The sequence below is a fragment of the Trichechus manatus genome, unplaced genomic scaffold, assembly GCF_000243295.1.
Source record: "Trichechus manatus latirostris isolate Lorelei unplaced genomic scaffold, TriManLat1.0 scaffold00104, whole genome shotgun sequence".
In the NCBI taxonomy this organism is placed as follows: Eukaryota; Metazoa; Chordata; class Mammalia; order Sirenia; family Trichechidae; genus Trichechus; species Trichechus manatus.
In genome coordinates, this window is record NW_004444040.1 from 7,360,458 (window position 1) to 7,373,832 (window position 13,375).

General features: G+C 39.7%; 1 protein-coding gene across 2 annotated transcripts in view; it reads left to right on the plus strand.

The window, feature by feature from the left end:
* Nucleotides 1–13,375, plus strand: part of PLCB1 (phospholipase C beta 1) — an 819,608-nt gene that overhangs the window by 638,342 nt on the left and 167,891 nt on the right. For both annotated transcript variants that reach the window (XM_004383055.3, XM_004383054.3), the window contains exons 13-17: nt 1,409–1,493; nt 3,423–3,600; nt 7,363–7,430; nt 9,355–9,451; nt 13,253–13,337. In XM_004383055.3, the coding sequence (XP_004383112.1) occupies nt 1,409–1,493; nt 3,423–3,600; nt 7,363–7,430; nt 9,355–9,451; nt 13,253–13,337 (513 nt within the window). The remainder of the gene's footprint in view (nt 1–1,408; nt 1,494–3,422; nt 3,601–7,362; nt 7,431–9,354; nt 9,452–13,252; nt 13,338–13,375) is intronic.

Below are 13,375 nucleotides of genomic sequence, written 5' to 3' on the forward strand. Positions count from 1 at the left end.
TTCCAAGGAGCGGCTGGTGGATTCGAACTGCTGACCTTTTGGTTAACAGCCATAGCTCTTAACCACTGTGCCACCAAGACTCCTAAAAAGGATATAAAAAGTATTTTTCCCTGTGGACTATTGCAATATAATTTGAACTCCCGAAGCACCACCCCCCAAGAAAAAACAGTCCATGATCCAGATTTAACATTCATAGAAGAAGGACAGAAAATAAGCACCCCATTTTATAATAGATTTGAATCGTAGTAAAGAAAGGCTTTTTATCACTCTTACTTATTCTTAGTACAGCCCTAGTTCTGCTAAAACGTATTAACATTGCGGCATGTAGATCTACAGCCTGTAGATCAAAATCAGCGCCCATAAAATCCAACGGAATTGAACAACTCTATAATGATATTGAACATTCTGCCGAATGAGAGAAATATTTTATTGCTTTTTGAAAAGATGAAGGAAAGCAGGAGTATTGAAAAAATGCGGAAGTTCGCTTACATCAACTGTGTTCGCATGTTACCGGGCACACGAGTGTCTCGTCCAGCTGGTGGATGATGCCATCTAACAGTGGGATTGTCTTACCTTTGCCCTTCTCTTTCAATATTTAAAGCACGTTTGCATCCATTACTTCATTTCATCTTCTCAGCGGGCTTTGTCTCTTTCCAAGAACAGTTGTTATTCTCCCTATTTTATACAGGCAGAGTGGTCCAGAGCACGAGCTCAGTTCAGGGAACCCTGCAGCTCTGCCTTTCTCCATCAGATCAGGTTCCCATTGGCAACATACTCAGGCTCATAATCCCCTCTGCTTCCTCATTATGCACATGAAAGTAGCCCACACCTTTCCCCAAGACACCGGCTCCTTTTAACTTTCCTGTAGGATCCCCCCTCAGCTAGTGCACCCAAGGTCTGCCCTTTTCTACATTTTAAAATATTCTCTCTTTCTCACTCTCTCCTCCCTCCCTCCCTCTCTTCCTCACCTACTTCCTTATAAACACTCCTTTGCAACTCAGCTCGCTCACATTTTGACAAAGAATTTCACCCAAGAATTCACACTGAGACATTCTTCCCCTCCAAGTGTCTTGCATTTGACTTAGAATCAGGAAATTAAACCAAAGGAACTGAGTCTAACTCGGGAAATTTCCAAAATCCAGGGGCAGGCAAATGACCTGCTGTCCCCTCTGCCTGTGTCCATGCAGGTCCGCCTTAGGAACAGCCTTACAGCTGCTGCCTTCACTATCTACCTGTTTGTGTTGTTCAGATTCTCAGGAGTCAGGATAATAAACAAGGGGTTCAGAATGATGAAAACTGATCCTGAATGATAGGGTGAGGGAATCACCTCTTTCTGTGACTAGTAACACCAACGTAATCCTGTTCGGGCCCTTTGAATAAGCTTCCTTTCTTTCTTGTTCTCCCTTAGCCCAAAACAGCAAGCCAAGATGGCGGAGTACTGCCGACTGATATTTGGGGATGCCCTTCTCATGGAGCCACTGGAAAAATACCCAGTAAGCAATTGTGATGTTTGCTCCTGAAGGAGCATGCATATTGTGTATGATTGGGGTAGGGGAAGAAAAGGTCCCTAGGTGGCGCGAGAGGTCTGCAATCGAGTACTAGCCTAAAGGTTGGCGGTTCAAACCCACCCAACAGTGCCATAAAAGAAAGGCCTGGTAATCTGCTTTCGTAACGATTTACAGCCAAGAAAACCCGATGGAGGAGTTCTACTCTGTAACCCATGAGGTTGCCACGACTCAGAATCGAGGTCACGGCAGTGGGTTTAGATTTTGTTGGTTTGGGGTTGGGAGGAAGCTTCCTCACTCCCTTGGCATGTTTAAGGTTCCTGATGAGATTGATGTAGCTGATAATGAACCGGTGGACCAGGAGGATGCCGGCAATGTGGAGGGATGGAGACATGCGTCTGTTGTCTTCTTCCCACAGCCTTCTCTCTCCCTCCCAGCCACACGTGACTCAGTCAGGAGCGCAGAATTCCCACCAAGTACAATCGGCCCACACAGACAGTCCGGAGCTGACAGAGCTCTGACAACTTCTCAGGGACCCTCATCACACCCTTTGAGAGAAATGGGTGGCAAAACAAGACACTACACGTGGCCTGTCCCTGCTGGTTGCTGCTTATTTCCTCACCTGGACCTGCTGGTGCGGCAGGTCCCAGGCCTCTTATTGCTGTGCACATGCCTGCATTCGGAAGGAAGCCGTGAGAATATCCTAAAGTAGCCTCTTCCCTCTTCCTCTCCTTTGCCCGGTCTCCACACATCCTTAAGTGAGTTCACACCAGTCCCCAGACCCACTGCAAGCAAAGAAGAGGACTAACTTATGGGAATTCAATAGATTTTCTAAAAATAACCTGTCTTGTGACTTACACACATGCTCTCTGATACAGTATCTAATAACCCTCTCATGGGACATTGATTTTCCCATTAGATGTGCAAGCTTGAAATACTAGAAATAAGGCTTGCAAATAAAGGTGGCGTGAATCTCCGAGCTAGCAGGAAATCTGAAGCCACCTAGTTAGTTCACTTCTGACACCAAGGAGCTCTGCAGCTGAACTACTGAGTGCCTGAATGGCGGTTTTACTGGGTTTTTTAATTTATGTATTTAGATTTTGTTGTTGTTTTATTACACTTTAGATGAAGGTTTACAGAACAAATAGTTTCTCATTAAACTGTTAGTATACATGTTGTTTTATAACAATGGTTAACAACCCTATGACATGTCAACACTGTCCCTTCTCAACCTTGGGTTTTCTATCACCAGCTTTCCTGTCCCCTCCTGCCTTCTAGTCCTTGTCCCTTGGCTGTTGTGCCCCTTTAGTCTCGTTTTGTTTTATGGGCCAGTCTAATCTTTGGCTGAAGGGTGAACCTCAGGAGTGACTTCATTACTGAGCTAAAAGGGTGTCTGGGGGCGATACTCTCTGCTGGATTTTTTTTTGTTGTTACTGTTTCTGGAAAGCTGATTCCACGGGCTCATTTAGAAGCTCCTGCCCATGTTTACCAACTCTTCCTGGCAGAAGCCACATTTGAATTGGCTTTCCTACTTTGACAATTCAGACCAAGTCTTTCTTATTTCTCCTAAATTAAGATGGCTGGGTTTACATAGTCCATGGGAAATGTCACGGAAGTTCAGATTTAGTACACCAAATCTACCAGTACATTTCAATGATCTCATTCATGTAGATTTTTTGTAGAAAAATAATAGTCAAAATAATTAAAATATACCTTTCATGTAATAATAATAATTTAAAAAGGTGATAGCCAGCCCCATGCAGGACCCATTTGAGCCATTTACTGAGCAGTGTAGAAGACAATCAAGAACAGTCTAGACATTCTTGATACCCTACGCCGTGCCGGGGGTTCGGAGCAGGAATCTGGAAAGAAGGAGCAGTATTTTTAAAGAATGTGCTTTTTTTTTTTTTCCATTAGCTGGAATCTGGAGTTCCTCTTCCAAGCCCTATGGACTTGATGTATAAAATTTTGGTGAAAAATAAAAAGAAATCACACAAGTCGTCAGAAGGGAGTGGCAAAAAGAAGCTGTCGGAACAAGCCTCCAACACTTACAGTGACTCTTCCAGCGTGTTCGAGCCCTCATCTCCGGGAGCGGGTGAGGGACTGCGTCGTTCTAGTACTTGCTACTGTGTGTGGTTTAAGAACGGCTGCTCGGAAATGAGCTTGGAAGGACTTTAACATTTTCGTGCCAGCAGTCTTCCATGGTATGGTTTCCCATGGCTGCTGTAACAAATCACCACAGTCTTGGTGGCTTCAAACTACCCACATTTATTATCTTGCAGTTCTGGAGGTCAGAAGTCCCACAAGCATCTCAATGGGCTGCAATCAAGATGTTGGCAGGGCTCCATTCCTTTCTGGCGGCTCCAGGGGAATATTCACTCGCTGGCCTTTTCCAGCTTCTAGAGACCGCCAAGGGATTTCCTGGCTCATGGCTCCCTTCCTTCTTATTCAAAGCCAACCACGTTGTATCTCTCTGACCAGGCTTCTCTAGTTTGCGTCACCTTTGACAGAGGCTGGGAAAGATCCTCTGCGCTTAAGGACTCATGTGATTATATTGAGTCCATCCTGATTACCCAGGTTAAACAGTGATAAATCTCGCAAACGTGATGTGGATCAGAAGCATATTCTCTGTGGTTCCATTTGTATAAAGTACAAAAACAGGCAAAAGGAATCTCTGCTGTTAGAAGTCAGGATAATAGTTACTTACCCTAAGGGGAGAAGTGACTGGGAGGGAGCCCAGGTGGGCTTCTGGGGGCTGGTTCTGTTTCGTTTCTTGATCTGGGTACTGATTACTCAGGTATGTTCAGTTGGTGGAAAATTTGCCACAGTGTCCGCTTACGATATGTGGACTCTTCTGTCTGCCTATCTCATATCAATTAAAATGTTTTAAAACAGTAATAAAATTGAATTGTAAACTCTAGGGCAATCAGAAAGAAGTTGACTAGGACACTGATTTAGCTTTTCTTCTTCTTTTTTTTTTTTTTTGGTCTCCGTTGCCAGTTTTCCCTTTTACTGTTTAAATTAAAATCCTTACATAATTTGTTGAAAGGAGTTTTTTTTCTTTTTTTTTTTTCTTTGTGGCTTTTGAAAGTGCATTTCAAACATTATTGCAGAATTCTGATGATTTCTGTTCAAAATTTTTTTTTTTCCTCAGTAAGAATGTTCTTTTTGAAGTTTTGAAATAAATATCATGAACAGGCCTATCATTAACAGGCCACCTATTTCCTCACAAAATTCTATCCCTTGAATGCTGACAAGCAAATCATATCTTCCTTTGTATGTGGGTGCTTGTTTTTACCATCTGCCTTTCCCACTACGAGCTCTTTCCCTCTTATTAACTGGATGGGTAACATAAATAACGATTTTTACAGGCAGTGGACATTATTGCTTAATACAGAAAAAAGCAGCAATCTGTTAGTAATTTGGTAGATTTCGTAAGCTAGCCCCAAAGCCTGTTGTGCAATCATTATTTATTTCAGTGGAAATTTTTGGACATTTTAATATGTAGGTAGGCTCCTGAATAAAGAACACTGCTAAGTTACCATTTGGATGGTAGATATTGCATGTTCTTGGGAACTCAAGGAACTTGAAACATATCAAATGAATCTTATTTCAAAACTAATTTGCTTATCATCCCCCGTGTTGGCCAGATGCCTTTTCCAGGATTCAGTTCTTTGTAAGTACACTTGTCTTAAAGAACTAGGGTCCTGGTGGTGCAGTAGTTAAAGTGCTCGGCTGCCAACTGAAAGGTCAGCAGTTCACTCTATGGGAGAAAGAGGTGGCAGTCTGCCTCCATAAAGATGACAGCCTTGGAAACCCTATGGGGCAGTTCTACTATGTCTTATAGGGTTGCTGTGAGTCGGAATTGACTCAATGGCAACAGGTTTTAATTAAAGAACTAGGGTGGAATAGATTTTCCTATGGTTCACCAAGATTCCTCTAGATTTCCCCTAAGACTTAGAAGGGATACCATTCCCTGCTATGCGAGTTATGAGAGATAAATTCTTTCTTTACCACATAAATCAAACAATGATCTGATTGCATATTTGAAATGACTGGTATATGATTGTGTTCCATGAAGTGTTTTGCATAATATTCTGCCAAACAACTTTTTTTTTAATTACTTGATTAAAAGAATCCCCTCGCTGATTAAAAACAGTAACAAAGAATTTGGAGCAACAAATGTGATTATAAAATAATTTGAAGTGGCCATAAGCCTCCTAAAAGGATATATTTCTTATGTAATAAAAATATGGTTTCCATCCAAAATATAATTGGTGCTAACATAATATCAACATCATAAAGTGGTAGTATATGGCTTTCTTAAATAATTAAGCTTATTGGTTCAGAAATTTTTTCTCTCTAAAGATATTTCATGAATACTTTGTTCACTGCTGTCATTCAGTGATTGAACTTCATCAACCAAATGAAAACATTCGTAAGTTCCTTGGAGAACAGTGGTGTGAATATAGTGTTATTTACATATAGATTCTTATATATAGATAAAGTGTATAGATAAAACAGAAGACTATTGAGGTGGGGGGACATCACCAACGCGAATAGCCTCATCATTGAGCCAATATTGCCATCTACTGGGCTAATAGTGCTAATGCAGTCTGTGAACCCTGAAAGCTGTAAGTAGTCTTCAAACTATTTAGAATTGTGTCTTCTTTACTTTGTATTTAAAAATCTTTTTACATACTGATATTCCTGGGTCTGGATGAATCCAAAAGCTGTGGAATAACATAATGCTTCATACTGGTGTGGATATTTAGCCTAGCAGAAACATCCACTAAATCTTAGGGGAAAAAAACAATCCACTGACAGGACTATACGTTGGCTAAATATAAAGCTGAAGAGTGTCTGACAGAGTTAGATTTTGAAACATAATGACTTTTAGGGTTCATCCATTGTATTCTTCCTTCGAAACAGACTTTCACTATTTTCTAAGATATGTGAATTGTTTAGAAGACAGTGCATCAATGAAATAAGTTGGCAGGTAAATCATAACATATGGTTGGCACCTAGCATTCTTTGTGTAATCGAGAGTGTTACTAGACCCTAATTTTTGTGCCCCTGCTCATACCATCTTCCTTGGCTTCTGTGAGGTCTACTGTGGCCTTGGAGGTGGATGCAAGGCTCCAGGCTGAGTACTGGCCATCCACACAGGAGTCAGAGCTGGGGAGAGGAGGAGAAGATGAGAAAGGGATAATTTATCTATTTTAGGATTAGAGAGGTCCTAAAAGAGAGTGTATACACTAAAATAGGATACACATACCATAGAAAGCTAACTACATACAATGTTGCATGTTTTAAAAAGCATATAGAGAGAAATTAGGATGAGCATTTATAGAATTTGGACATTTTAAATGGTATTCACAAATCAAATTTAGAAAAATAATCAACATTCACAATGTCAGTATAAGTCTCTGCAACTAATAACATAGAAATCCCTGAAAGAATAATTTTGAAACAATCAACAAAAGCCCAGTCTTCAAGGAACACTCTAATCAATTTTGGTAATGTATGTTGAACGCAGGGCTTCCAATCAGTTTGGGCCAGTTGGAACCATTGCTGAGAATTTGCCTTTCTGACAAGTTCCCAGGCAAAGCTAATGCTGCTGGTTAAGGACCAATTCTGAGGACCACTAGTAGAGCAGTGGTTTTCAACATTTGTTATACATAAGAATCACCTGGGGATATTGTTAAAATATGGATTCTGATTCAGTATATATGGGGTGGAAATGCAAATTCTCAGCAGGGATTCAAACCAGAACGAACTGGTTCAAAGCCCTGGTTACATGTGCTTTAAATCTGTATGCATTTTTTTCTTGATGATCTGTTATTACATTTGACAGGGGAAGCTGATACAGAAAGTGATGATGATGATGATGATGATGACTGTAAAAAGTCTTCCATGGATGAGGTGGGTATCTTCCCCTTGACTCCTCAGAGAGGCGTTCCACCAACTGGCCAGTCTGGACCCTGCCACCTGGATCTATTTCCTAGTCGCTTCTGCCATCTAGTGGCGAAAAGCGTCACAGTTCACTTTAAAACTTTCTGACCACTCCTTTTCAAACTAAAGGTGCAAACTTAGGTCTTTGAAGGAATCGGCAGGATATTGAGCAAAGTCCTTTATCATGTGCAGAGTTGCTGAGATTGTCTTCCATCAGGTGAGGTATCTAGAGGGTGAATTAAAAATGAGTGATATTAAACTACCAGCTTCACTTTTGAGGCAATGAAATGAAATGTCAAACAGTTACGAAGTCCGGAGAAGATGTGGGATTTGAAGACTTGTTCAAAAATTTGATGTTAATTCCATTGTTGTAATTTGGGAACCATTGAACTACTTATTAATATAAACTTAAGCCTCTCAAGTAATTTTATCAGCTCCAAAATATTATTTCCACAAAGCCGAGAAGTGATCAGTGGCAGGTCAGTTGGAATGTTAAGTTGGTGTTAGGAGGTTTATACTGAATCTGCTTCCAAATATCCTGGAAATTCTCAATCTCAGAATCTGTGTCTTTACAACATTAAATTAATAAAAATAAACAACAAATGATAAGCTTCTCTTACTTAACGTCCTTCCACTTAGACTTATTTCCTTAAATGTAGTCTACATTTTTTTATCCAGTATGTTCCGCACTAATTTTCTAGTTAATGTGCAAAAGGAAAACTGTTACAATGTTTGGTAAGTAGTTCTCCCTGACAGTTATTTCAATTGTGTTTAATTTTTGATCAGTGCCTCTTGATAATTTAAAAACTGTCTTATTTCTTGGATGGTCCATTTGCAACAGAATATTTCCCAACTGACGTTTAACATAAATATTGCCACAGGTGTTTTCATAAGAGAGCTTGTATCCATGTATTCTCTCTTTTTATAAAAAGGAGAAAATATTAGATCAGTCTACAGGAGTCAGTCTGCAGTATTGGTTTTCCTTTTTTTTTTTTTTTAAAGCTGTATCAAAGTAATATGTAGTAACTAATAATGGCTAAAATAACATGAGGGTTCACTATGTGCCAGGCATGGCTGCCTTTCACATAAATAAACTCATTTATTAATCTCAACAGCTCTATATGCTATGGAGACTGGTATTATCCTGATTTTACAGATAGGTAAACTGAGGCACAGAGCAGTTTAATAACTTGCCCAAGGTTGCCCACCATCTAAGCGGTGGGCTTGGAATTCAAAACCAGGCAATCTGGCTCTAGAACCCGAGAGTGATTAACCCCTGCACTATAGTGTGCTGTCTACGATGTGCAAAGGAAGCAAGAAAGGAGAGAGGAAAGCTTACAAAGAAAAGCAACATTCGTTTGCACACCCCTACTCACTTCAACAAGGCAACCCTTTTTTATGTATATATATAGCAGTTTTCAGTTCATCTGGTGGGCACCTACATACTAATTTTCTTATTATACAGCGAGTTGTTGATTTATTAACCATAGATATCTCTTAAGGGCTCTCTTCTGTGGAAGATGAGCTATAGCTCAATGCTTCGCGAACGTTCATGTGCATTTGGGTCACCTTGTTGAAATGTGGATTCTAGCTTGGGAGGCCTGGGAAGGGGCCTCCGAGTCTGCATTTCTAACAAGCTCCCAGATGGTGCTGCTAGAGGAAGGGCACCTTGCTGGTAGCTTAACATAAACCTCCTGCTTCCGACCCCTCGCTTTTTAAAGTGAGATGCTGCCTTTTCCATCTCTTGTAAAGAATTTCCTATTGGGAATAATTATTTTTTGGAAGAGGCGGGACAATTTTCTGCTAACGCAGGCCAAGTGATCATTGTCCTGGGAAAATAACCCTCCATAATACGATGCTGACACTGGAAATGTTATTTTTATTTCTGCTCCAGGGGACTGCTGGGAGTGAGGCCATGGCCACAGAAGAGATGTCTAACCTGGTAAACTACATCCAGCCAGTCAAGTTTGAGTCATTTGAAATTTCAAAAAGTAAGTTTTCGCTGGAGAAAAACCTTGAATGTACCATGTAATGAGTATATTTTAAACACAAATTCGACCAAAGCATGTTGCCCTTCATAGAACTGTTCTGTGATGATAAAGTCTTGAATATATGCACAAAATGATTGTCTCATCATCTTAAAATATATACGTTAAAAAAACATGAGAAAGTATTCCATCAAGTGCCTCCAAAATGCTTAATAGGGCTACAGACCATATGTGATTATCTGGAATAAATTAGACCAAGCAGAAACCAAACCAAACCTGTTGCCGTGGAGTCAATTCCGACTCATAGTGACCCTGTAAGACAGAGTAGACCTGCCCCATAGAGTTTCCAAGGAGTGGCTGGTGGATTTGAACTCCCGATATTTTTTGGTTAGCAGCTGAGCTGTTAACTACTGCACCACTAGGGCTCCAGATATTAGACCAGTGTACAGCTAATTGAGAGTTTTACATTTGTTTTTGTTTGGATTTAATCTTAACAAGACAGTGGGATCCATCCATCACTTCCTTAAGCGACGGTGTTAAAATAAACTGTCTACGCATCCCCCAGAAGGAAAGCAGCCAGAGAGACTTGGTCCGCCCTGATAACTATAAATAGAACCAAATCCAGTGATTTGCCCATATTCATTTGCCCAGCCCATGTTTCATATATTTAAGAAAATATATAATTCACTTCACATCACTTTGTTTTCCCTCCATCCAACTAGACATTCATATTGGATGCAATTAAAAATATCATCTTTCCTCTAGCTAGAGAAAAGAGAAAGTGCCTTTTATATTTGCATGAAAGGTAAGACACGCTCAGATTAAGAGCATCCTTGGGGTGTTTTAGCTGCTTATAAGAATGTGCTCTTCAACACAGAATTTCTGCTTAAACACAGGAGCCTCTTGAAATTGATGATTTTGTAAGTATCTCAGAATCCAATTCTCTACATGCCACACTTATTTGTATATGTATAATTTTGCCAAGAGTATTAACCTAGTGGCATGTGGCATCTAGAGCTGTACAGCAAAGAATTTTACTTCCAAACCAGTTTACATATCAAGATTTCAACTATTTTTTTTGTATTTTAATTACTGATGCTTCTTACTACAAGTTGTTCAATTTGAACAATCCTAAAATAGTCATTTTTATATTACTGTAACTTTCATGGGTTATAAAATGAATTTTCCTAATTCATGAATTAAAAAGTCCTAGACAAGGGCCCTGGTGGCACAGTGGTTAAGAGCTCGGCTGCTAACCGAATGGTTGATGGTTTGAATCCACCAGCTGCTCCTTGGAAACCCTATGGGACAGTTCTACTTTGTCTTGTAGGGTCGCTATGAGTCGGAATCCAATTGACAGCAACACGTTTTTGTTTTTTAGGCAAGTGGCTAAAGCATGAAAAGAAGCTGATGTGTTTAATTCCTTCAGCACCTACCCAGTGTTTGGTAACAACTGGCAAACTTAAAAACAAGTGTTTTTCTCCTCGTATTTTATGTCTTTTTTTCTTTTCTGAGAATATTTATAGTTTATGTTGTATAGAAGCTAATTGACAATAAAAAAGAATTCAGAGAACAAACATATAACTATTATAATCTCAGCAGTGAGCATATAGCAGTATAGATACTTAACAATAGTTAAGCATTTAAAAAAATTAAGACCCTTATTCTTAAATCACGCAGGAGAAAGATGTGGCAGTCTGCTTTCGTAAAGATTACAGTCTTGGAAACCCTATGGGCAGTTCTACTCTGTCCTGTAGGGTCTCTGTGAGTCAGAATCAACTTGACGACAATGGGTTTGGTTTTTTTGGTTTTATCCTTAAATCATAACAAGATTTTTTATCTAAGATTTTTCCAATTAAACTTTGAAATTACCAAGGGAAAACATGCTGTTAGTATGGAATCAATGTGTTCAAATATGACTGGTAAGATATATATTACTTGCATTTTAATATATTGGATATTAACTGTTATGTCATATATAATTTTATTACTTTTTAAAGGGATACCGCCCATATTTTACAAAGTATCTATTCATGCTGGCTTAATTTTAATTAGTAGTCATGCTTCAAATAATTAGTCATATGAAAGTAGATTTACAAAAACAAGAGAAGAGTTTACCTTAGAATTGATTAAATTGAGGAAGGTGAATAGATGGTTAAAGATGGAGTCTGGGGACAATCAAGGAGAATGAGATTTTGATTATGGAAACCAAACCCATTGCTGTTGAGTGGATTCCAACTCATAGCGACCCTATAGGACAGAGTAGAAGTGCCCCATATGGTTTCCAAGGCTGTAATCTTCATGGAAGCAGATTGCCACATCTTTCTCCCTCGGAGTGGCTGGTGGGTTTGAACTGCCAACCTTTTAGTTAGCAGCCGAGCGCTGAACCACTGTTCCACCAGGGCTCCTCTGATTATGGAAGATGGTCGTCAAAGAGGGAAAAATGTCTGAAAGGTAACTCAGTTTAAAATACGGAGGCCTGTCTGAGTATTCCAGTGGTTCAGCGTTCGGCTGCTAACCAAAAGGTCGGCAGTTGGAATCCACCAGCCACTCCTTGGAAACCCTCCAGGGCATTTCTTCTCTGTCCTGTAGGGTTGCTATTAGTCAGAATTGTTTGGACAGCAACAGGTTTTTTTTTACAGTCTGATTATTCTGTCTGGTACTTATATAAAAACTTTATCTAACAATTTAATTTTTATGTGGGAAAAGGGTGGAAGAGTTTGACTTTAAGTCCTTCTAGACTAAAAAAATTTTGTTTTGTTTCTCTCATTCAAATTGGAGCTTGGATTTCACTTTAGAAATGTTTTCCTTGTGTTCAAAAATATTGAGACCTCAGCTCCTTTACCTCAATGGTCTCTGTTATCTAATCTGGAAAATGAGACCATCACACTGGAAAATTTTCCAAGGGCCCTTCTGCTTGGAAATGCCATAATTCTAATGTCACATTAGAGGTTTGAAACACTAGGATGTATGCAAAATGAGAAGGTGACAGTGTGGGTATGAAAGAGATCGTCAGCATCTAGTACAAACATTTCCATCGTCTCCTTCATTAACCTCCAGAAGTGGCCCCGAGAATTCAATCTGGATAGACTTAGAACAAAAGCCTCTACAGGGTCCCTGCTCTTTTGATAAAATAGCCTTCATTGCCACACTTCCAAAACCAAACCAAACTTGTTGCCATCGAGTCAATTCTGACTCATGGCGGCCCCATGTCAGAGAGTAGAACTGCTCCATAGTGTTTCCTTGGCTGTAATTTTTATGAAAGCACATCCCCAGGCCTTTCTTATGTGACACTACTGGATGGGTTCAAACCACCAACTTTTAGGCTAATAGTTGAGTGCAAACCATTTGCGTCACCCAGAGGTCCCTTTGCCACTCTACACCTGGAAAAAACAAACCTGTTGCCGTCAAGTTGATTCCGACTCATAGCAACCTTATAGAACAGGGTAGAACTGCCCCATAGAGTTTCCAAGGAGCACCTGGTGCATTCAAACTGTTGATCTTTTGGTAAGCAGCCATAGCACTCAACTCAACACCCATCTTAGTGCCACCATTTTCCTAACTTGCACAACCATAACTGACTGTGACCCAAGTAGTAAATATTAAAAATGACATCTAGTAAAACCCAAGTTTTCTTCCAGGTAAATAATGCACTAAGTAAAAAACAAACAAACAAATGGAATATAAAGTTACGCTGGAAATTAATTGCCTTCAATTTCATTGCACATTTGTCTACTTCCTTTATAATGTTATAACTTATAGCTCAGTTTTATTTCTTGTCTTTTTTAATTTTTGTTAACTCAGAAAGAAACAGAAGTTTTGAAATGTCTTCCTTCGTGGAAACCAAAGGACTCGAGCAGCTTACGAAGTCTCCAGTGGAATTTGTAGAGTATCCTTGATTTGACGAACGTCTACTGAATTAACACA